We start from the raw sequence: 25,465 nt of genomic DNA, 5'->3' as shown, positions 1-25,465 counted from the left end.
GTTACCCGCTGCAACTGCTGAAAAATTTCAGGGCTTCCAAAGACTTTAAGTAATGACGTTTGAACACTGTCGGTGATTTCCATCCAGTATACTTTTTCAACTCATCGAAGTTCATATGTTGGAAATAGTTAATTGAGGTGGCTACTGCCCTGACATCATGTGCTTTTGGGAAAGATCAGGATTGGCTTGTTTAATGAAGTACAGGATTTGTTGCCTGATGCCTTTAATAGATAAAGTACCACCTTTTTCTCTCCTAAAGAGAGGACCCGATGAGGATGAGGAGGTCCTAGATAGAAAGGCTCGTAAAGTTGAAACTGGGCAAAGAGATATATCTTGTGGAAGGGGTAGTACCTTCCATGGTTCCCACCTCATCAAAGGATCTTCATTCTTAGCTAAAAAGCTACGTTCCGGTGAAAGTAGCACTTCCCCTGTGGGAAGGAACTGAATATGATCCGGATCTCTGGATAAAGCCGACAGTTCTGAAATTCTAGCTCCTGAGGCCAAGCTTAATAAAAATAGGGTTTTTCTTAAAAGCATTATAAATGAGCATGTGTCATTATTGGTTTCTGAAGCCAGTTTTAGAACATCGTTTAAGAACCATGATACTGACGTAGGCCTTACAGAAGGTCTAAGTCTAGCACAGGCCTTGGGAATAGACGAGAAGTAGGAATCTGTCAAGTCTATGTTGAACCTCCAAATTGTTTTTTTTAAAAATCTTTTTCAGGCTGACTTGTTTGTCGTAATTGTCTAGCTGCTAAGCCTTTTTCAAATAAGGATCTGAAAAAGGATATAGCTGAATTTGATTGTCATGATCTTAATATCTGATTCTTTCAGGAAGGTTGCTAACTTTTTGACAGCAGCATCATACTGTCTCAAAGTTGAATCTCTCTTATCTGATTCCAAGAAGAGAATATTCTGAGGGTCAATATTCGCATCCCTTTTCGCTGCAAACTTCCATGAAATCCATAAAGTTAGGGTTTTGAGAATCCCTGAGGAAGCGAACACAGTCTTCGTTTGTACTGACTGGGAGAGCTTGGGATTGGGGATCCGAAGAGGGCGGAGACCCAGTTCCAGGATGAGAGGGTGGACCAATTGCTCTTCGGCCAGTCTGGGGCTACTAGATGCCACTTGACCCTTGAATGTCCTGAGTTTGTTTAACACTTGTCCATGAGAAGATTCACCGGAGGAAAGATATAAATCTTCTCCCAGTTGTTCCAATCTAGAGCCAGGGCGTCCGTGGCATAGGCCAGAGGGTCCAGGTTTGGGGGCCACATAACACGGGATTTTGTGGGTTCGCTTGGGGATGCGAAGAGATCTACCTGTAGACTGGAACTCTCTGAAGAATCCATTGGAACGAACTGTTGTCCAGTGACCATTCCGCACTAGAGGTACTGATCGGGATAGAGATCTGCTATGACGTTTCTCACTCCAGCTATATGGGTGGAGGAGAGATGCCAACTGAACTTGTCCGCCAGGGAGAATATGGCTACCATGACATGGTTAGATGACGTGACTTGGAGCCTCCTCTGTTTATACCAATGTACTACCACTGCGCTGTCCAGGACTAGCTTTATGTGGGAGTACTTTGGCGGACGTAACCTTTTTAGAGTCAAGAACAGTGCCATTGCCTCCAGTACGTTTATATGAACTGAACGGAAACTGAGGTGACCACGTTCCCTGAACCTTTTTGAACTGGGAATATCCTCCCCAACCGCTTAATGAAGCGTCTGTGTGGATAGTGATCCCTGGAGGAGGAAACTGAAGGGGCACTGACACCGATAGGTTCTTGACTTTCGCCCACGGCCGAAGTCGATTCTTTAGAATCAGAGGGACTGAGGACAATTTGTCCCTGGACTGATATTTGCTCGTGAGCGCCAGATTCTGGTTAGGTCTTTCAGTTTGGCTTTCATTAGGATGTTCGTCACTGATGCAAACTGGAGAGAACCCAGGATCCTTTCTGAGACCTTCTTGAAGCCAGTTTGTGACTCAGAAATTGCTTGACTGACTTCGCTATTTCCTTCCTCTTGGACGATGGAATCGACAGAGTATGGGAGGATAGATTCCATTGAATGCCTAGCCACTGAAAGTTTGACTCTGGAGTGAGTCTTGACTTGGTCCTGTTTATCTTGAAGCCTAGATATTCCAGGAACTGAATCACTTTCAGTGTTGCTTTGTTGCATTCCTCGACTGTTGAAGCCCAGATCAACCAATCGTCGAGATACGCTACTACCATAACCCCTTGCGATCTGAGTTGTTGAACAACTACTTCCGCCAGCTTCGTAAACACTCTGGGTGCTACGTTGAGCCCGAAAGGAACTACCTTGAAGGAGAATGTCTGGTCTCCTATCTTGAAGCCTAGATAAGGACGGAAGTGTCTTGCAATAGGGATATGATAGTAAGCGTCTGTAAGATCGATAGAGGTGGTGACGGCCCCACGGGGAAGTAAGGTCCGCACCTGCGAGATCGTGAGCATCTTGAACTTGTCGCAGCGAATGGCTAAGTTTAAGCGGGACAAGTCTAAGATTACTCTTCTTTTTTGTGAGCCTTTCTTTGGCACGCTGAACAAGCGACCTTGAAATTTTAATCTTTTGACTCTCGCTATAGCTCCTTTCTGAGGAGATCCTCCGCATACTCCGTCAGTTCTTTGGAAGGAAGTTGACGGAAAGGCCTGGATGGGGGGGGGGGGTGGGTTCGTTAACCAGCTCCAACCCAGGCCTTTTGACACAATGCTCTGAGTCCCACTTGCTGAAGTTCCACCGGTGGTGGCGAAAGTGAAACAGCCTCCCTCCTACCTGAAGTTCTTCATTGGTTCTGGTAACCTCCTTGGCCTCCTCTGAAGTGCTTTCCCCTATTAAAGGGACCTCCCGATCCTCTCCCACGAAAGGAACGCTTACCTCTGCCTCCCTTACCCGAGCGGTCATACTTCTGTGAAGATTGACTCTCGAAGGCTTGATTGTAAGCTGGAGAGATGGCGTAAGAGGTGGAGGGCTGAGGCTGAGGGGAGATTACGTAAATTGGCTGTGATTGAGCCTTTGAAGTGGAAGGCTGGGCTGTTTGCACTAAGGGAACCGCCGGAACTTGCTGAGAAAAGCGTGGCTGCTTTTTCTGGTAGGGCTGGAAACGTCTGGGTTTCCTTTGCCCTTTACCTCTAGCTGCTAGATCTTGCCTCCTCTTAGCCGTAAGGCCCCAACGGTCCTTAAGGCTCTGGTTCAACCTCGTAGCCTCTGACTGGACTTCCTTCACCATTGCTTCTGGGAAGAGATCTGCTCCCCAGATGTTCGACGAGAGTAACCTATTCGGCTCGTGCCGAATGGTTGCTTCTTGTAGGACATGCTTCCTACAATTCGTCCTAGCAGTGGCAAACTCAAACATATCTGACTGTACCGTTTGAGTCAGGGATTTGGTCATAAGTTTGAAAAGCGGCTCTGAACCATAGGCTATGGTGGCCACCTCGGTCATAGCCATAGAATTAATTGATCTTGGCTAATCGCGATTTAGCGTCAAATTCAGCCTGAATAAGGCTATCTGGAAGCCTGGGTAGCTTTTCACCAAACTGCTCCATAGCACAGTCCGGTTTGAGTTTGCCAGCTGAGAAGGTGTTCGGTAAGTCTTCCCATAATTCTCCGGCTGAAGGAAGTAACGGAGAGTAGGGATCTGCTTCCTTCAGTTGAGGCAGGTGGGGTCCCCCTTCTGGGCCGCTGGGATGGTAGACGTCGCGATCTTTGTCAGGAAAGGGAGCGGGGTACTCTCATCCATCGTGAAGATCGTAAAGGGACTCTTGAAAGGTTGGATTTTCGTATTAGAACAATCCATGTCCTCTAAACACCTGAGCCATTCTCTCTGAGCCTGGTCACGTGAATAGAGGACTGTCTCCTTTGGTACCCTATCATCTCGAATCATGGCTGAGGCGGTGAGCCTTGCGTAGCCGATGAACGGAGGCTGAAGGTCTTCCGGGTAGAACTCGAAGTCCTCTATCCTTCGAGTTCCAAATTCCGGTATAGAAATGAGTCCGTCTTGGAAGGGGCGTATGACGCTACTCTCCACGGGTTGTTCATCGAGAACGGAGGTAGAGAGTCATACGGGGGAAGCTGGGCTCCACCTGTATTGAAAGGTGGAGGAGAGGCTAGAGGGAGCTTGGCTCAGTCCGGCTATAATGGAGTCTTGAGAAGTAATCCTATCCGACAACCGAGAGATCATTTGTTCCATGCTACTCTTTAGAGACCCAACCAGGTCGCCCACCTGTTGTAACAGGCCAGCATTGGAGTCCAAAGCCGGAGCTGCTGCGGAGGTGGAGGGGTGGCTCTGAATTGGAACCAAGGGTAGCGGAACTGACGACTCTGCCGGAGTGTGAGATCTCTCTCTGGAGGATTTACTCCTCGAGGACTTAGAGCCGGTACCCAGAAGCTTTAGATCTGTCTGCTCCGGGATTCCTAGCCGGAGACTTACGAGAGGAGGATGACGCCGAAGCCGTCTTCTTAGAAGACGAACGACGTCTTCTTTTGTCAAAGGATTTCACTGCTTGACCCTTGACCTTGGGTTCTAACCGAAGCGTCAGGAGGAGTATACAATTCATCACCCGTAAAGCCTTGGAAGGATGGAGAGGTTGCAGGAGTAGAAGAAAACAGTTACGCCCAAGGGTATCCCTTGGGTGTCCACCTTACCTACCTCGACCAACAGGGTCGTCTACACCTACCATAGGTTCTACATTAATATCCAACGTCGCGACTTCCGAGGAGTGTCCTGGCCTTGGTCAGTCAATGAGGCAGCCAGCTGTTGCTGGATGAAGGCTATAGTCGGGGCCGCCTCTACTGGGTCGACGTATCCTGTCGCCTTGCCTCCGGGGAAGATTAGTACCGCCAACCTTTTCTCTAGGATGTAGGGCATACCCTTGGCGGCGTTCTTCCCGAAACCGCCGACCCAGGCCCGCAGGGTTGCCAGTGCGGTATCCCTCACTGCCGGCGCCTGGAAGAGAGGGTATTGATTAGATTTAAGAATAACTTAAAACTAAAGCTAACTTAAAGCACTTAAACTAATAGGGCTACAAGGCCCCTTGAATTTTCCTTAAGTTAGAGTGATTGATGAAAACTTAAGCACTATAACAGATGCGGACCAGCTACCGGAGATGGAATACTTACCCCGTCTAAAAGCTGGCTCACCAGATCGTAACATATGGTACACGTCTCATGGTACCAGACCTGGATGTCCCCGTGCGGAGTCGCGCATGGAGCATGGGACCGGCAAACTTCGTGTCCACCAGGGTCCTGAAGTGTGGCGGCGCATCCCGGATGCTCACAGTTGGTGGTCCTGTAAGTGGAAAGACACATGAGTATCTTAAAGAATATCACTTACAGGCTAAAGGACAGAAGAACTCCGTTTGCATGCCGGAGCTCGGAAAAAATTCGGGCATAGCCCTCCCTTACTAGCCTGAATAGGCTATAACCCCGGAGGTATCCGGTGAAAAGAAGGGAGGGGGAATGGGTTAAGGTACTTAAAATAAAAACTTAACATCTTAAACCTAAAAGCTCGAACGTACCGGACTAAGTCCAGTGCGTGGCGGAGTGACTAACTCAGTGAAACGGAGAGGTTAGAAGGGACCGACTGTATGTTCCGGTCACCCCGTTGGGGTAGACTTAGCACCTTTCCGCTAGATGCCAGGTCTCCGGTGGTAAAGGAGCACCCTAGTAAGGTGGGAAAGAGCGGGGGCATACAGACTCGGGCTAGTAACGGAGCGACGGAGTAGTAATGGAGAGGAGGAAAGGCCAGTCCCCCCCACCTTACCATCCGACCGGACCGAGAGCCGGAGAGGTCGAGTCCAGTCTGGGTCTGTCCCGTCCCTCTACCCCCTCCGCCTGGGGGGAGAGAGGGAGGCAGGCTCGGGTATGCGGAGCGAGCATGGGCAGCCTAGGCCACCCCCCCCCCGCCCTATGGAAGAGCGGAGGGGGAAGGGGGAAAAGGTGACTGGACAGGCGTCTGGCTGCCTCGTGATCACATAGTGACCACGGGGCGATAAGAACAACAACTAAGCCCCAAAACAAAACCAACTGATCAGCGAGATGCTATCGGAAGCAACCGAGCTGACAAGCGGTAACATCAGGCCCAATAGCCGTGACCTAGCTAAGCGAGCCAGACGCCTAACTAACCTAACAATATCACATAGATAATAAAAATGAATAATAAAATGAAAGAAATGAACAAAACAAAAGAGTAGGAACAAAAAATCCCAGGAGTGTACGTACTAAACCCGAAGGCATAAGTCTGACCACTTCAATAAAGCTTGAGCCCGAGGCCGATACTAAGAGCCGTGGCTAGGGTCTGGATGGAAGAGCCTACATAAGGTAAAAGACATGCATGCATGACAAAACCGTGTAGACCTTACCCACTTAAACAAAAGCGGATAATAAAATAGAGCGTACAAAGACAGGGGATGCTCTGGGTATGGGCGACCAGAACGAACCCATCACGAGGCAGAAACCATGCTGCCTCCATGCTTCGACCTAGAGATCGTATTTATACCTAAAAACGGCAAATACGTGCTCAGGGCCCGGAAAAAACCAAATAGCAATAAACACTGAGTACTTAACTTAGCTGCTGCGATGGCTGCACGCTCCATGGTAATAAAATCCAAAAGAAAGGGCACAAAAACACAGAGAAGAAAATGGCACGTGTGTATCGTGTGCGCTAACTGAAAAGGATGGCCACCAGAGGCGCAGCAGTCGGCAGCATGGGATGGAGTAGTAGTAGTAGGTGCTGCCCACTCTGTGGTCGGCTCCCCTCTTGGGGGATTTTGTAGTGGGAGAATTCTATTGGCATTTGGCTCGTGGTAGTGGTCTCACTCGCCATAGTGTTCATACCGACACTCTCTGGACCGGGTGAGCGAGTCAGTTTATACTGACCTTTTTCTTTATTTATTTATTCTCTGGTATGTGTTAGTACATTTATCCCTAGAAATAATAGATTAAAGGATATTTCGCGCAGCGACACGAGCTGAGCCCAGAAAGACTCAGATTCCACCCACCAAGAAGTGAGTCTTCCTATTGTTAAAGGACCGAGGGTTTGTATTACGTATCGGAACAAATGACAATTTGTCGAAAATTGCATTTTTCCTAACTATACAAACCTGAGGTCCTTTACATATAGTCCCACCTCATACCACCCCTCACTCTGCAACTTTTTGCATGGGCCTAAAGCAAAAGTGATTCTTCACCGCGCCGCGCGCACGATCGGACAAGCAGTTAACTACCGTTCTCCCCTTGTTCGAAGCTTACGACCGTCCCAGCTGCCGCTAGTTACCTTCCTATTGTTAAAGGACCTCAGGTTTGTATAGTTAGGAAAAATGCAATTTTCGACAAATTGTCATATTGTAAGCTAAAACGCTTATATTCTAGTAATATCCAATCATTTACCTTCATTTTGCAACAAATTGGAAGTCTCTAGCACAATATTTCGATTTATGGTGAATTTATGAAAAAAATAACATTTTCTTTACGTTTGCGCGGTAACTCTTCCGAAAAAATCATACGTGCGATTGTGGTAATGTTTGCACCATTTTAAATTAGCCGTTACATAAAGTTTTATATATGAAAATGTGCGCAATTTCATGTAGAATACAACTAAAAATAATTGAAGGTTGTAGCTTTTCTCATTTTTGAAATATTTGCACATAAATCACGATAAATAGAAAAAAAACCACGTTCGGTCAACTTTGACTCTACCGAAATGGTCGAAAAACGCAATTGTAAGCTAAATTACAGTCTAGTAATATTCAGTCATTAATCTTCATCTTGAAACAAATTCGAAGTCTCTAGCACAATATTTAGATTTATGGTGAATTAAAAAAAAAAACTTTCCTTCCCTCCGCGAGCGGATTCTCCGCCACAAATCTCCGAAATGCTTACATCCCATTCTCAGAATATTTGCTCCGTTTCTTATTAGGCATTTCATAGAGTTTTATATATGAAAATGTGCGCAATTTCATGTAGAATAAAACTAAATATAATTGAAGGTTGTAGCTTTTCTAATTTCCGAAATAATTGCATATAAAAAAAATATATGAAAAAATTTGACATTCGGTCAACTTTAACTCGTCAGATATGGTTGAAAACTGCAATTGTAAGCTAATAATCTTACAGTATAGTAATATTCAATCATTTGTCTTCATTTTGAAAGAAATTAGAAGTCTCTAGGACAATATTTAGATTTATGGTGAATTTTTGAAAAAAATATTTGTTTACGTCCACGCGTTACGAATTCATGCATTATTTTGTGATAATATTTTCTCTGTGTTGCTTTTATCGTTTTACAATGTGTTACATACCAAAATGATCGCAATTTAGTGTACATTACAACGAAAAAAAAAGTAACTTGTTACCTTTAACCGTTTTGCGCACAGCGCGATTTGAATACAATTATATATGAAATTTCGTTTTTGCACTATCATATATCGCATTATTTATATATGATAATGACATTTTTTTTTATTTCTGATGGTTGCATACTAAACTTCAGCCAATGACAAAAAAAGGAGCCAAAAATGAACTCTTAATCTTGAAAACTAAGTGCGCTGTGATTTTTTGAAAAAAATATTTTTTCCGCTTCCGCGCTCACTCCGAAACACCTCCGGCACACGAGAGAGATTTTTTATTTTACCGCTTCGGCGTTTAAGGGTTAAGAGACTCACTCAGATTCCTCTCTCCAATAAGTAAGTTTTCCTGATGCAAAAGACTGAGGGTTTGTATATTGTGTAGAAATTTTTAATTTCATACAATGAACTTACCTGTCAGATATATACTTAGCTAAGACTCTGTCGTCCCCGACAGAAATTCAAATTTCGCGCCACTCGCTACCGGTAGGTCAGGTGATCTACCTGCCTGCCCTGGGCGGCAGGACTAGGAACCATTCCCGTTTTCTATCATATTTTCTCTGTCGCCGGTGGTATCAACATTGTTGTTACTACCTCCTGACTGGAATTCGCTTTTCAAGATTTTTTTTTGATCATCTATATTGGATTTCTTGGTGACGTACTGGATCGTTGTTTTGGCATTCGCTACTGTGGACTGGATTTGGACTTGCTTTTGATTTTTCTGATAGAATGTCTGATTCAAGTGTTAGTGTGAGAGTGTGTGTGAATGTAGGCTGCAAGGTGAGGATACCGAAGGCTTCAGTTGATCCTCACACTGTATGTCGTAAATGTAGGGGGTTTGACTGTTCTTTGGCTAACACCTGTATTGAGTGCGAAAAGTTGAATGCTAATGAATGGAAGACTCTAACTTCTTACTTGAAGAAGTTAGAGAGGGATAGAATTAGACGGGCTGCACAAAAGAGTGTGAGTACAAGGCCTATTGAGCCTTTTTCTGAGTCTAACTCTCCTATTATTAATGAATTTGATTCTCCCTATGTATCTGAACCCTCACAGGCTTTGCATTCGGATTCGGCTTCGGAAATCGCCAATCTGAAGGCTACTCTTCGTAAAATGAAGACAAAGATGGTGGCCATGCAAGGTAAGGGAAGTGATAGTGAATTACTTAGTGAAGTGAGTGTTCCCAGTGTTGTGGAGGGGGCGTCTGACCGTCCCTGCGATGCTCCCAGGCCTAGACCTCTTCCAAACTCACATACCCAGAGGAGAAGGAAAGTCGAAAGTCGTACGGAGGTTTGGGGTGGGGAATCCCCCAACGGTCAGGCGTCCCTTCAGCAGGTTCTGTTTCGCTACAGTCTGCTCAGGACCGCTTTAATAGAAGCGTCCTACGAGATTGTTTCTCGTCGTCCGGTTCTCCTTCTCCTAAACGAGGGTGGAAGGACTCGGATCTTTCTAGGCCACTGAAAAGGCACTGGAAAGAGCGCGCGTTTGACTCGAGCCCGGAACGCTTCTCGGAGGAAGCTCCTTCTTCTATCAAGAAGGCTAAGCTGGTTTCGACGCCTCCTCGAACGGTATTTGAGGATCGCACTCCTTCGAGTTCCCTCCTGCTTCTTCTATTGAAGAGGACGCTGGTGTGGCTTCCAAGAGGATATTGCTTGCAGTACAAGAGCAGATAGCCTCTTTGGTTGGAGTTCTTTCGAGGGATCCCCCTCGCAAGAAGGACGCTAGACTTCCTATTAAGAAGTCTCGTCTTCTTTCACCGGCCAGACGTGAAGCGTCCTCCAGACATGGGACGTCTTCCAGGCGCGAAGAGTCTTGCAAGCGTCAGGAGCTATCCGAGCGAGTTGCTCTGGATAAGAATACGCTCAGGCGCGAGGCGCCAGTTAGGCGCGAGGATTCAGCCAAGCGCGAGGCGCCAGCCAGGCGCGAGGATTCAGCCAAGCGCGAGACGCCAGCCAGGCGCGAGGAGTCAGCTTTGCGTGAGGCGCCAGACAAGCGCGAGGCGTCAGCCAGGCGCGAGATGCCAGCCAGGCAACAAGCTCCAGCCAAACGAGAAGCGCCAGCCAAGCGCGAGGCGCCAGACAAGCGCGAGGAGCTTTCCAGGCGTGAGAAGTCAAGCAGACGCGAGACTTCTTTTAGACTTGAGAGAGATTCTGTTCACTCTATGAGTCCCTCTCCTAGTAGGAGTTTGTCACCAGTAGAGAGAGAACGGGATGAAGATCCTCTCGTTTTTCAGGCCGATTCTCCGCACGGTGTAGAAGGAGATTCGGAAGAAGAGGGTAACGATAGAGAAGGAGTCTCTAACTATAGAGTTCTGACAGACCTTCTTTTGCAGGAGTACGGAGATTCTTTGACTCCTGCGGCCCCTCCTTCGCCTCGATCACTGTTTTCGAGTGCGGTTGTACCAAAGTCTTCGTCGGTCTTGAAGATGAGACCTACGATCTCTATGAAGAGAGCGCTACAGTCTCTAGATAAATGGATGTTGTCAAAGAAGGATCTGGGCAGAACCACCTTCTGTATGCCTCCAGCCATACTTTCTGGCAAGAGAGGTTTCTGGTACCGAACTGGGAGACATGGGCCTTTCTCTCCCAGCGGCAGCCGAAGCGGTACTTTTCAACCTTGGTTGATTCATCGCGGAGACACGCTTTGAATGGAGCTCGTGTGTCTTGGGCGATTTCTGAGACAGATCATCTCCTCAAGGGCCTCTTCCATATTTTGGAAGTGTTTAATTTCCTAGACTGGTCCCTTGGGGTGATGTCTAAGAAGGCTCATGACTCGGAAGGTCTAGACCCCGAAGTCATTCTGAGTAATTCTTTCTTGTATTGACAAGGCAGTACAAGACAGATCGGGAGAAATCTCCTCTCTTTTTGGAGCGGTACTCCTTAAGAAGAGGAGTATTTTTAGTGCCTTCTTAACCAAGGCGGTTTTCTTCTCACAGAGAGCAGCCCTGGTTTCGCTCCCATGTCGGACTTCTTGTTTCCTTCTCAGTTAGTGAAGGACATTTCTCGCTCACTGACTGAGAAGGCGACACAGGATCTTCTCCTGCAAACTGCAAGGAAGAGGAGACCCCTAGTTTTCGGTTGACAAGAAGGACCGACTTCTACGGTTCAGCCCTTTCGAGGAGGCCCTCCCTCCTGAGCTCCCTCTAAGAGAAGAGATTCTGAGATTCTGAGAGGAGAGGTAAAGCTTCTTCCCGTCCCTTTAAGAAAGGGAAGTGAGACAGACAACCTCCAAACACCAGTGGGTGCCAGGCTTCTCGAATTTGCAGACGCCTGGTCTCATAAACAACGGACGCCTCTTCGATGTCCATAATCAGGCAGGGATATCTTATCCCCTTCCAGGACAGTCCTCCCCTAACGACCATTCCGCGGGAACTGTCAGCCAGATACAGGGACCCTGTACTGAGGGATACTCTTCGTCTGATGGTGAATCAAATGTGGGACAAAAGAGCTATAGAATTGTTCTAGAGCAAAACTCTCCGGGGTTTTTACAATCGGCTTTTCCTGGTTGCGAAAGCCTCAGGGGGCTGGAGACCAGTACTAGATGTCAGCGCTCTGAACAAGTTCGTTCTAAAGGAGAAGTTCTCTATGGAGACTTCGGCCTCAGTCCTTGCGGCTTTGCGTCAAGGAGATTGGATGGTGTCGCTGGATCTCCAGGACGCCTATTTTCACGTCCCGATTCACCCTTCGTCGAAGAAGTACCTCCGTTTCATGACTGGGGGAAGGATCTTTCAGTTCAGGGCCTTGTGTTTCGGCCTGTCCACAGCTCCTCAGGTCTTCACAAACCTGATGAAGAATGTGGCGAGGTTCTTCACCTCAAAGGCGTCAACATCTCTCTATATCTGGACGATTGGCTCATCAGGGCCAGAACAGAGAGACAGTGTTTGGAGGACCTTTCTTTGACCCTAGACCTGATAAAGGCGTTGGGACTACTCGTGAACCTCGAGAAGTCACAGCTGATTCCCAGACAGAACTTGGTCTATCTGGGGATTCAGATGGATTCTCGGGGTTTTCGAGTACGTATTTCCTTCGCAAGAGAGAATCGTGAGAGGCTTGGAAAAAGTCTCTCTCTTCTTAGGGAAAGAACGGACTTCGGCGAGGGAATGGTTAAGCCTTCTAGGCACCCTTTCCTCGCTCGAACAGTTCTTTCCTCTAGGAAGACTGCATCTTCGTCCTCTTCAGTTTTTCCTAAGGAGATCATGGAACTGGAAGACGGGACTTCTCTCCGACAGTTTTCTCCTTCCAATGGAGATGAAACCACACCTGCAATGGTGGTTGTCCCTCTAAAAGAGAACAAGGGAATTTCTCTGGAAGTTCCGAACCCAAGCCGAGTGTTGTATTCAGACGCATCGGAGAAGGGTTGGGGAGCAACACTAGGACCGAGAGAAGTGTCAGGCACCTGGAAGGCAGCACAGGTGTCCTGGCACATAAATTGCAAAGAACTTCTAGCAGTTCACTTGGCGCTAAAGTTCTTCAAACCCTTTGTGACAAACAGTGTGGTCCAAGTGAATGTGGACAACACTACCGCCCTGTCCTACATTCGGAAGCAAGGAGGAACTCACTCCGTGTCTCTATACGAGATAGCAAGAGATCTGCTAATTTGGACCTCACAGAGGAACATCTCCCTCCTGACAAGATTTGTTCAGGGTATGAGAAACGTCAGGGCGGACAGACTGAGCAGGAGAAGCCAGGTCCTTCACACAGAATGGACCCTTCATTCAGAGGTGTGTCAGAGTCTTTGGGATCTTTGGGGCACTCCTCACGTAGATCTGTTCGCCACATTCCTTTCCAAAAGGCTGGAAGTCTTTTGTTCAGTGGTGGAAGACCCAAGAGCTCTCGTGGTCGACGCCTTCCTGCTAGACTGGTCTCATGTGGACGTGTACGCTTTCCCCCCTTTCAAAATCCTGGGACAAGTGTTGAGAAAGTTTGTAGCGTCCAACGGGACAAGGATGACCCTGATAGCCCCGTTTTGGCCAGCACAAGATTGGTTTGCAGAGGTGCTGGAGTGGACAGTAGACTTCCCAAGATCCCTTCCAAGAAGGATGGATCTTCTCAGACAGCCACACTTCGAGAGGTTTCATCAAAAAACCTCCCCGCTCTCGCGCTGACTGCCTTTCGACTATCGAAAGACTTGTCAGAGCGAGGGGGGGTTTTTCTCGCGAAGCTGCAAGCGCTATCGCTAGAGCCCGCAGAGCTTCCACTAGACGAGTCTATCAGTCGAAGTGGGAGGTATTCAGAAGGTGGTGTAAGTCCTAAGTAAGTTGTCCTCCTCCAGTACCTCTATAACCGAAATCGCTGATTTCCTTTTGTTCTTGAGAGAGGTCTCTCACTTATCTGTATCGACGATCAAAGGATACAGGAGCATGCTTTCGGCAGTCTTCAGAAACAGAGGCCTAGAGATTGCTGATAATAAAGATCTGCACGACTTGATTAGATCGTTTGAAACGACAAAATCTAAGGAACTAAACTCCTCCCAGCTGGAACCTGGATGTAGTTCTCAAGTTCCTTTCGTCTGACAGATTTGAGCCTCCTCATTTAGCTTCGTTCAGGGATATAACAAGGAAATGCTTGTTTCTCCTATCTTTGGCGACAGCCAAAAGAGTTGGGGAACTTCATGCCCTGGAAGATGAAGTCGGCTTTAACAGAGACTCGGCCTTCTGCTCGTTTAGAACTCTTTTTCTAGCGAAAAATGAGAACCCATCGAATCCCTGGCCCAAGAGATTCGAGATTAAAGGCTTATCGAGTCTAGTAGGTAGAGAAACAGAAAGGTCTCTTTGCCCTGTAAGAGCCTTGAAGTTCTACTTACAAAAGAAGAAACAAATGGGAGGCTCTAGAACAAAGTCTTTGGTGTTCGATTAAGGACCCCACAAGAATCATGTCTAAGAACGCATTAGCTTTCTTCATTAGGAGCGTCATTACAGATGCTCACAAGTTCTGTCCTGACGACTCTTTTCCGCTTTTAAGAGTTAAAATAAAAAGCTCATGAAGTTAGAGCAGTGGCGACGTCTCTCTCTTTTCAGAAGAATATGTCGCTAAAGAAAATCATTGATACGACATATTGGAGGTGCAATTCGGTATTTGCATCTCACTATCTTAAAGACGTTTGCGCCCCCCAGATGCTGAAGCCTTGCCGAGGATGGGGGGCTTAGGGTTCAGCAGCTGGGCCCTGATGCCTGGTGGGAACTACTTTCTTGCTGGGCCTTGGTGCCCAGCTGTTGATCCAACTAAATGAGTCAGCCCTTTTCCTTTTTACTAAAACTTTTCTTCCTTCTGCTTCCTCCTTCTATAAGGCAAGCGGATTTTATTTTTTCTTTTGATCTGACTTGGATTGGTTTTTGGACATGATTTGGACTTGTTCATTGGATTTGATGGAGGGTGAGGATGGTTGGCATGCCCCCTCACCCGTAGAACTCGAGTACCTAACGTGGTCGAGCGAGGGAAAGTTTAGATGTCAAACCCTGCTCTTAGTGCTGGGTCTGATCTCGACGGACATCATGACGCCTTAAGCACTGAGGGTGGGGGTGTATATCTGGGTGGTACCCCTAGGGCAGCCCTGTATGGGATAACACTGTCCTCTAAATGTGGCTCCATGGTGGGTGGGGGGCTACCTGGACGAATCGTAATTCTACGTCTTATGGAGACATTAAAACCTTCTGTTGACGACTTAGGCAAGGATAAGGACAAGGAAAATTCTGTTAATTCCTCCATTGTGACTTTGGAGCCTTTTTCAAAGGACCTCCTTGTTACAAACATTTTATATGTGAAACCAGTCCCTTTAGACTGGAATTATGAAACTGTATTTAATGAATTTTGCAAATTTGGTAAAGTAAAAGAAGTATGGAATAGACTAGGCAAAAATTATGGGTTTTTGAATTTTTTTTGGGTATTTTTCAATAACGAATCTGAAGCTCACAGAGCCTACAGAGAGTTCAGATCAGATTCATTGAGTGTTGGACTCGCAGAGGCAAAAGAGGTCCCTAGGCATCTTGAGATTTATAGACCACCAAGTGAAATTAAAGATAATAGTAAAATTAGTAAAACCTCCAGATCACCAGACCCAGCTAAGTGGTTAATTATCACAACTCATGGTGAGAGAGGCAACCTCTTCAAAGTGAAGAGGTTGGTAAGCCAGAAGATCGGCAATGTTGGGAGTCCTGAATTAACTCGCTTTGGGCGTAATAGTTTCTTAGTTCATGTGAAGACAGATATTCAATCGATAATGCTTCTATAAATTTGAAAGCTTGATCCTGAGGGTATGATAAAACAGGTAAAACCTCACTATAATTTTAGTTATGCGAAGGGTGTTATATTTAATGAAGATCTACATGAAATGGATGAGGGGAGGAAATTTTTGGTAAATGAAAGTCCGGATGTGGTTTGGAAGGTTTTTAAAAGTGCCCGCCTCATCGATGCTTATTTTAACATTTACAAGTTCATCTCTGCCATCTGAAATTATTCTTGATAGTGAAATGATGAAAGTTCGGTCCTTATAGACGAGAGTGCTCCAGTGCTTTAAATGTTTTGGTTGGTTTTGGACACTCCTCTAAAACATTTGCACCAGAAATAAATCTGTGAATCATGTGGCCAGCCTGAGCACGAGGAATGTTCTGGACCAGTAGTTTGCGTAAACTGTAAGGGTGAACATCGAGCCCGTGATAAGAAATGTAGTGCATTCAAGAAAGAACAAGATGCATTACTAAAATCTCTTGACGAACACATCAGTGTGGGACAGGCCAAAAAAGCTGTTGGGCAGGAAAACCATATTCGGATGCCTTGAAGGCACATCAATTGAATACTGCTGCTTCTGGTGCCCCTTCTGGTGGGGCTCCCCGGTGCCCTGCTGGTGGGGTTTTCCCCACACCCCCTCTAGTGGGGTACCCCGTGCCCCCCCTGTGGGGCCTCCCGTGCCCCCCCTTGGTGGGGCCTCCCGAGCCCCCCCTGGTGGGGCTTCCCATGCCCCCCCTGGTGGGGCTTCTCATGGGCCCCCTGTTGGGGTTTTCCCATGTTGCAGAGACTCTGGTCAAGCCAGGGGACCCTGTTGGTTCAAGGGTTCAAGCCAGGTCTCAATATGTTGACGACTTCTCTCTGTCAGGGACATTGCCTGACATTGAGCCCTCACCTGATCTTGACATTACAGTGCACCGTGGAGATGACGGTGAGGAGATAGAGGCCCTCTTTATTCGTCAGAAGAGGGCCCTTTCTCCCTCTTCGCCTCATTCACGGTCACTCAGCAATCAGAGAAAAAACAAAAGTAAAAACTGAAAGGGCAAGTGAAAGCCCATCTTCTAAAAGATCTGTAACACCTAGATCTAGGTCAAATAGTACAGGTAAACTGAAAAGATCTATCTCACCAGGACACAGATTCCTAAATTAGTAGGGAATTTAAGATGCCTTCCTCTAAATAATGGCTCTCATCATGCAGTGGAACATCCGTGGCTTTATACCAAATAGAGAGCAAGTTCGGGTTCTGTTTTAGGGATCATGATCTATCTGCAATGTGTCTTCAGGAGACAAAGTTGGGAGAGCACACTCCCAACTTGGGTTTTAATTATTCATTCCATAGGTCTCCACCCCTGATAGGTGTACGTGCTCAGGGAGGCACAGGCATCATAGTCTGCAAGTCTGTTAATCATAGGGTTGTTCAATTGAACACTGTGTTGCAGGCTTGTGCAGTTCAAGTTTTCAATCATAAATGGATCACTATTTGTTCTTTATACCTAGATCCATCATTAGAAAGTAGATTACAGGATGCACAGGGTAATCCTCGTCAGCTAGAATTAAACGATCTTCAGACATTGATAGACCAGCTTTCCTAAACCCTTCATTTTGATGGGGGATTTTAATGCCAAGCACACCCTCTGGGGAGAGCCAAACTGCGACCGGTGGGGTTTAATAATAGAACAGCTGCTCGACTTAAATGACATCACTTTGATGAATGATGGTTCCCCTACAAGACATGATGTTTTCATAATACTGACTCAGCCATTGACCTCACTAATTCTGCTCTTCGTCCTTGAGGTTAGATTACCAGTGGGTAGTAGACCAGAATGATCATGGCAGTGATCATTGGCCCATTCACTTAAAGTTTATGAAAAATATTCCATCTCCATGTTTACCAAAATGGAAGGTAGGGGAGGCTGACTGGGGATTATTCAAAAAATCTACTGAAGTTGATCAAGATATAAAGATTTTCAGAGCCCAACATCCGCTTACGAGTATTTAATCAGTATATGCTGTGCGGTGCCATGCTGTCTATTCCTCGAACTTCTGGTAAGCCTCGTCGTCCTCTAGTACCTTGGTGGTGTGATGCATGCGCCTTGAGCCGAAAGATAACTAGAACTTGCTACAAGAGATATCGTAGATATCCTTGCTTGGTAAATCAAATTATCTATAAAAGAGCTCTTGCTAAGCAAAAAGAAAATATTTAAGCAGGCAAAGAGGGAATCGTTTATCAGAATATATAAGTGAATTAAAATATGATTCCCCTATGTCGTTTGTCTGGAACAGAATCCGAAAGCTGCAAGGGAAATTTTCTCCATCTCCTTGCCTATTTTGAAATTGATGGCTTCTTCATATCTGATTCTGGAGAAGTTGCAGAAACCTTTGGTAGGCATTTCTCCAATATATCTAGTGCCCTACATTACTCTCCTGCTTTCAGGAATATTAGGGATGGTACCACGGTTGTTCCTGCTGTAAGTTTAAATTCAGAGTCGTATATAATCTCCCTTTCACCATGAAAAGAATTAGATCATGCAATCTCGTAATCTTCCCCAACATCTCCTGGGGAAGATGATATACTGTACTCAATGATTTTTAATTTGCCTAGAAGTACAAAACAATTTCTTTTAGACATTTTAAACAGTTTTTGGCTTTCAGGAACTTCACCAGAGTCTTGGAAGATATCGATTATTGTACTGTTTTAAAACCTTTTAAAGATTCCTTCCTTCCTAAGAACTATAGGCCAATTGCTCTAACCAGTTGTGTTAGCAAGATTTATGAGAGGATGGTCAATGCTCGACTTGTGTGGTATTTGGATTCAAAGAATCTTTTATCTAATCGGCAGTTTGGCTTTAGGAAAAATAGAAGTACTTCTGACCCTTTGATGTTCCTTACTCGGGAGATACAGAATGCTTTTGCTGTGCAAACCAGACTGTTGCAGTGTCTTTGACCTAGAAAAAAGCATACGACACGACCTGGCGAGGGGGTATCCTTATGCAACCTGTAGAGTGGGGTGTTGTGGGTAATTTATTCTATTGTCTGAAAGATTTTTGTCAGAACGTTACCTGAAAGTAAGAGTGGGCTCTTCATTTCTTCTGCTTTCCCTCAGGAAGAAGGGTTACCTCAGGGAAGCGTTCTTAGTCCAACACTCTTTAATGTAGCTGTCAACGGTCTACTAGAACAAGTTCCTGTCGGGGTGCATGGTCTGGCCTTTGCTGATGATTATGCAATAATCTATAGTAAGTCCACAGCTGTTGAAGCTTGTCAAATGATCCAGACTGCTATTAATGCTTCAACATCATGGGCCAGTGCTAAAGGGTTCAAATTTTCACCAGAAAAAAACAAAGCTATACGATTTTGTCGATTACGAAGAGTGGAAGAGATCCCTACGTTGTTTTTAAACGATTCGATTTTTACCTTATGAAGATAGCATAAGTATCTAGGTGTTACATTTGATAAGAAATTAACTTTTACTCAACATGTTAATGAAGTTGTATGTAACGTGAAACTTCGACTTAATATTCTTAAAGTTGTATCTAATTTTAACTGGGGGCAGATCGAATTACCCTTTTGAGGATGTACCAGGTGTTATGCCTAAGCAAAATTGATTAGGTTGCCAGTGTTTATGGTTGTGCGTGCAAGACAACACTGCAGAAATTAGATGTTGTCCATAATATGGCTTTACGTATTTGTACGGGAGCCTATAGAACTTCACCAGTAGAAAGCCTATATGTTGAGTCCGGTTTTCCACACTATTTATCCGTAGGGAGGAATTAGGCTTGAGAGCCATATCAAGAATACTTACGTCAAAGCTAAACCCTAACTATAAGTACGTTAGAGAACCAACTGACAGAGCCCCAAATAGACCGAGACTTCCAAAGCCGCTTGAGGTCCGAACTAGCAAGCTCTGCCAGGGAGGTGGGATTACTTCCCCCTGCAGTAGCTGAAATTTCGCCTTCAAAGTTTCCTCCTTGGAATAGACCATGCCTAGAAATCTGCCCAATTAGGGACAGCAGGAGCAACAGTTCTGGTGAACAGTTGAGGGCAAGTTTCTTGGACCATGCTTCCGAACATGGTGATTCTCATCATATATATACTGATGGCTCGAAGGGTTCTGATGGTGTTGGTTGCTCTGTAGTGACTGGTGGTAATATAATTAAAAAGAAACTTCCTTCTAATTCTTCTGTTTTTACAGCTGAACTGCTGGCAGTTTTGACTGCTCTTAAATATATCTTTTATAGTTCTTGTACCAACAAGGTTTTTACCATTTTTACCGACTCTTTGAGTGTTTTTATCTCTCTAAAAAGCCTAGTCTCTTGCCATCCTTTAGTGCAAGAAGTACAAGATTGGTTTTATCTTTTAATTAATAGAAGAGGATTTTCTGTTGGATTTTGTTGGGCTCCGTCCCATGTTGGAATTGTTGAGAATGAGCGAGCCGACGCTGCTGCTAAGGCTGCAACTAGGCTTAGGCACATTTCCAACATGGGCGTCCCTGTATCTGATTTTAAAAGTACCATTCGATTTTATTGTAGAGACAGTATGGCAGGCCACTGGTCTACTTTAGATAATAATCTTAAATTGAAATCGATTAGGCCTTCTGTTCATCCTTGGCCTCAATAGCCGGATGGATAGAAGGTCTGAGATAGTTTTTAGCTAGATTGCGTATTGGCCACACTAAATATACTCACGGGTATCTAATGACGAGTGGAGCAGATAGGCAGGTTCCTCGCTGTTCCACCTGTCATGTGGATTTGACTGTGGTGCATATTTTGGTGGAGTGCCCTCATTTTGAAATCAAACGTAGAGCTTGTTTGCTGGCAAATAAGTCTCTTGCCGATATTTTAGGTGAAGTGCTCGGGCAGAAGCAAATTATGACATTTTTTAAAACAAAAATATTGGTCTTTTTTACGAATTGTAGTTTTCTTTTAATTGTTTTAGGTTTCTTGTTTGGTTTTTATGAATGAATGATTTGTATGTTAGATTGGTTGTGTGTATGTTTGTTTGTGTGACAGTGACTTTTTTTATTAAGATATATATGCGCTGAATGGCCCCTCGGCTCCGGCGCTTGGCTATGTGCCAAAAATGTTATAATCTAATCTAATCTAAGACGTTTGCGTGACTACGAGAAATGTTTTTCTCTGGGGCCTTTTGTATCGGCGGATACGATACTGGGTACGGGAGCAAACACCAATCCTTAACTTTGTACATACCTTCTACTAGATAGTGTTCTAGATTTCTGCTGACAAAGAGGGCTCGGTGCTGCACTGGCGGCCAGTCACTGTTGTTCAGTAAGGAACTCTTGTGATATCTTTTAGAGGAGTATTAAAATTTTTTTTTGAGAATTTTTGTATGAATGCGTTTTAGTTTCGAGTTATGGGTTGTTTGTAATGAGTTCGGGGATAACTCAGAACAATTCTATTTAGTAACATGGTGGTTAGGATCAGGTGGTCGGGATTGGTTATGCTCCTTCATAAGGTGTGTTGTCATAGAAGTGGTCCAGTACCCATTGACAAAGTCCTTTCAGGCTCTGCCGAGTAAGCGGTTCATATACCCATCGACAGACCCACAAGAACTCTAGGCATAGATCTAATATCTCGCTAAAGTCTTGAGGTGATGCAGACTACCGGGCTACAGCCACGAAGTCTACCACCTATCAGGTAGGAACCAAGGTTTTTCTTTTATACCTACAACATATGTTGTTTACCTGTCTATTCCATATTAGCTGTCTCTTACCCTCCACCAAAGGGTGCCAATCAGCTAAGTATATATCTGACAGGTAAGTTCATTGTATGAAAATGATATTGTTATAATGCAATAAAGTTTCATACATACTTACCTGGCAGATATATACGATTAATGGCCCACCCAGCCTCCCCGCAGGAGACAGGTGGAAGAGAGAAAATATGATAGAAAACAGGAATGGTTCCTAGTCCTGCCGCCCAGGGCAGGCAGGTAGATCACCTGACCTACCGGTAGCGAGTGGCGCGAAATTTGAATTTCTGTCGGGGACGACGGAGTCTTAGCTAAGTATATATCTGCCAGGTAAGTATGTATGAAACTTTATTGTATTATAACAATATCATATTTGTAATTTTCCTAACTGCAAACCTGAGGTCCTTTACACTTATGCCCCACCTCAAGCTATTCCCCAATCTGATACCTGGACCAACAAGCAAATTGGAATGTTTACATCTGGATGGGTCTCCCAGACTTTGTTTGAAATCTTAACAGCCATTCCAGCTTTGCTGAAAGTAATTCCTTATGTAAAGGACCTCTGGTTTGTATAGTACTTAAGAAAAATACAAATTACCTACTTTAAAAATTTGACCTTTATACAGTATAGCATAATTTTTTTTTTTTTCTTTTAGGATGAAGGACCATCATTAGAGAACCTTTTAGAGCCACTGGTGAGTAAATTGTTGTCAGATCCACAAGATCCATATGTCACTGTCACACCAGAGACGCCTGCAACTCATGTAGCATTTCTTCTCCGTGCTAATTTCATAAGAAGGCACCCAAAGGATGCCACAAAATTTAGGTATATTGATACAAGATTTTAAGATGCTTTTATGTTCTTAATAGTTTTAAATTGAATTTATTAAAGTATTCTGATACTACTTTATCAGTTTTATGGTTTCAATTTTTCCTTGTTGGTGACTACCTTCACATATGGTAAAATATTACTTCATAGTTTAACCAGACCACTAAGGTAATTTATTGAATTTTCACATGGCTAGTCTGAGGGATTTGTCTCTACTATTTTGTAATCATGTTTAGATTTTATCTATTAAAATACTCTTTAAATACTATTTATAACTGGGTTAATGGAATATGGAGTTATTGAAAAAATTCATAATTTATTTACAATTCCCAAAAGTGGACATTCATTGTTGATTATATTCCTATACTGAAACCAGTTTATGATGAAATGTAGGGCCCTTTAGAGAGGTTACCACTTCTTAATCAGTTTATACAGGCAGTTCCAGACTTACATAGGAGTTCCTTTTCTGAGGCGGAACAGAAGTCGGAAAACAATGTGAGTCAAAGTGGTAAACGCGCAAACATGCGAGTGAGGCCTCTGTTTTATATTGCTACACCACGCGAGTGACCAAGAATAAGTCATTGTCCAGTCAACTACACTCGGAAATTAGTTCCAGTCTCGTTGCTTATGACACCATAAGATTGAAACGACATAATATGAACATTAACCACAACTCAAAACCAATTTTTAAAATTAATTTTAATACAATATATTATTTGAAAAGCACTATAAGGTTGGAACCCAGGGACTGCCTTAAAATAGTCCACCATGTCCTTGACTGCTTTTATAACAGAACAGATAAAACAAAGAAATATGTGATAACAACATTTATCCTCAGATACTGGCTTCGAGAAAACTATCTTCTCTTACCCTACTGTCAAACCCTCCCACCTATAAATTGGAAACTTCAGGCAGATTACTCTTAACCATTGCTGTGGTTTTCTGTCAATTAGATACAATGAATTGCACATACATAATTGTAACTTTTCAGCTGTACTTAGGTTATAGTAAGGAGAATCAGGCCAGTCATGTTTTTGACTTTCAGCTGGAATTAGGTTATATTAAGAAGAATCAGGCTAGTCAGTAAAAGTGTTATTTTTGTAACGAACAGATTGACAGTAAATTTAGATAACAACAAAGTTAAAAGCAAATATAAATAGCAAAAGTAAAGATTAATATTAAGTGTAAATAATACAAATAAAGATTAACTAATTATTAATAATACGTACAGGGCAGCTTCACTATCTGGTGCCCAATGTCAGCAGCTGTTTTGTGGCAATTCAGGCCTGTTGAGAGTGTGAACGATTTTATCATTTCTATTAACTCATATTTTGTTAGCTTTTAGTTTTAGCCATTCACTTATCGAGCTCTATGTACTTGCCATGGTGGGGGCCTTATCAGTTTGCACAAAATGACAAGAGCCATTATGTAATATATATGGCAGACAGCAATGATATATGCAAAAGTTGTTCTTGGAGCCATATCCTGAAAACAATTTATTCAAATGATGATGATAATCACCGTAGTTTCTAGCCTGAAATATGAGTTGTTCCTACACAATATACAAAACATCAGTCCTTTACATAAAGAATTACATTCAGTGAAGCTGGAATAGCTGTTAAACTTTTGAACAAGGTGGTTAGGCAGTTAAGTAGGTTCCTACGGTCTGGTAGGCGTGAGTCACACCTGCCAGGATGTAAACATTCCAATTTACTTTTGGCTGTTGTATGATGCAAATGTGTTTCCTGACTGCCCTGATTGTCATTTTCCTTTCTCCCTGTGGGATCTTTTTTGTTTTGTTTTGATATAACACCTGCTTGTGCTTGATCATTTGTCAATATGCAAAAACCCACAAATTATCGTAAACTGTACGGAAGGCCATCACCCAATGTGTCTCTCCTGGTGTTGACGGCAGGGGTCATACCCACTTACGCTCTGCAGCTCTCGGCCATCAACATTGACCTTCATGTCCTTTGCACTAGTTGCAGGGGCATGATTGTAAACCTGAATCAACTTGAAATGAGTGTTGTTCCTGGTTGCCTGTGCATTGGGTGAAGTTCACTAGCAGGAGGCAGTACAAGAAGAAAGCTTCCAAAGCGTCACCCAAGGGTTACACACCACCGAAGCTCTCTCCTTCTTTATCTTCACCTGCTTTGTTGGGTGAAGGTCGTGTGGCAGGCGACTGGACAACCTTGGCTCAGGAGTCTCTGTTCGCTCTGAGTGGGAAGTTTCTCCCTTGGAGCGAATGGAATCTCCCTCCCCTTACCCAATTTTGTCTTCTCTAGGTCAGGCGGTAGAGCTCCAAGAGATTTGGGTCTCCTTGGGGCTCTCCAGTTTCCCCTAAGTGAAAGGTCCCTTGGCACACCTGAAGGCTTTGCACACTTTGGAGTTTGTGACTACCACCATGACCACAGTGGCTATGATGGTGTCACCAAAGTCCCTGCATTGATGTCAACCCATGTTCCAACACTTGATGGCTCAGGTTGTGGTAGACCAAACTTGTCCATGGTCCTGCTCTGTGACCCGCCTGCCTACTGTTTTCACACCAGGCTGCTGCTGCTCCCTTCTGTGTGTGAGAGACCAGTTGCTGACCGCCATCTTGAAGATGATGTAGAGGAAGAAAATGTAGAATAGGAGTTGTGAGTGCCTTCTGAGGCTCACTGGGTGAAGAAAAAGAAGTCTCCCCCTCTTGAAGGCTCGCCATGGAACTTCTAAGGGGCTGCTTCCCTCCACAGGGGAAGCAGTGGGATCACTTGTTGACTTTCCCCAGTCTTCCGACTTAAGAACCATTTCGCCTACACTTCGGTCTCGTATTGCAGGAGTCTCAAGTACCTCGTGTACTTGGAACCAGCTTTGGGAAGTTTGCTTCCAAAACTGGTACTCTGTGCCTGCTTCTTCCCAAATTTCTTTGGACACCCAGGTGGAAATAGCTCCTGTTGTGATCGTTCTGTACAAGACTCTGGAGCTTTGAGTGCTTGACAAGGTCGAGTCATTCCAAGTACTAGTACTACCAATTTCCCTGGAACCTCGAGTACCCCAAACCAACAGGTACTTCATCACTTCCTGATGGTACTTCAAGTAATCAGACTGATTCCCAGCCCAGTGCTTTGGACTCAAAGGTCCAAGCACCTGGAGATGCAGTGAGGAGGTCTCCTTTACAGTCTTCTTCCTGCCAAGAGGCTTCAGCCTCAAAGAAGACTGGAGCACATAGTGAAGACATGTAAGTTCAAGCCAGGAGGTGCTTGATCACTTTATTCCAGCCAGCCCATGTTCACGTGATCAACCCTTCTTGTTGAAAGAAAGTGTACGGGTACATTTGCATAAACCTCTACGCTCTACTCGAGACGACGCCTC

General features: G+C 44.7%; 1 protein-coding gene across 1 annotated transcript in view; it reads left to right on the top strand.

The window, feature by feature from the left end:
- Window positions 1-22,195, top strand: part of LOC135221680 (centromere protein K-like) — a 132,556-nt gene extending 110,361 nt beyond the window's left edge. Inside the window, exon 4 of the mRNA XM_064259407.1 lies at window positions 21,939-22,195. Coding sequence (XP_064115477.1) covers window positions 21,939-22,130 — 192 coding nt within the window. The 3' untranslated portion in view covers window positions 22,131-22,195. The remainder of the gene's footprint in view (window positions 1-21,938) is intronic.
- Window positions 22,196-25,465: the final 3,270 nt, after the last annotated feature.

Source organism: Macrobrachium nipponense, chromosome 3, assembly GCF_015104395.2.
Source record: "Macrobrachium nipponense isolate FS-2020 chromosome 3, ASM1510439v2, whole genome shotgun sequence".
Taxonomy (NCBI): Eukaryota; Metazoa; Arthropoda; class Malacostraca; order Decapoda; family Palaemonidae; genus Macrobrachium; species Macrobrachium nipponense.
Note: the sequence above shows the minus strand (reverse complement) of the source record. Positions and strands in the feature narration are given on the sequence as shown.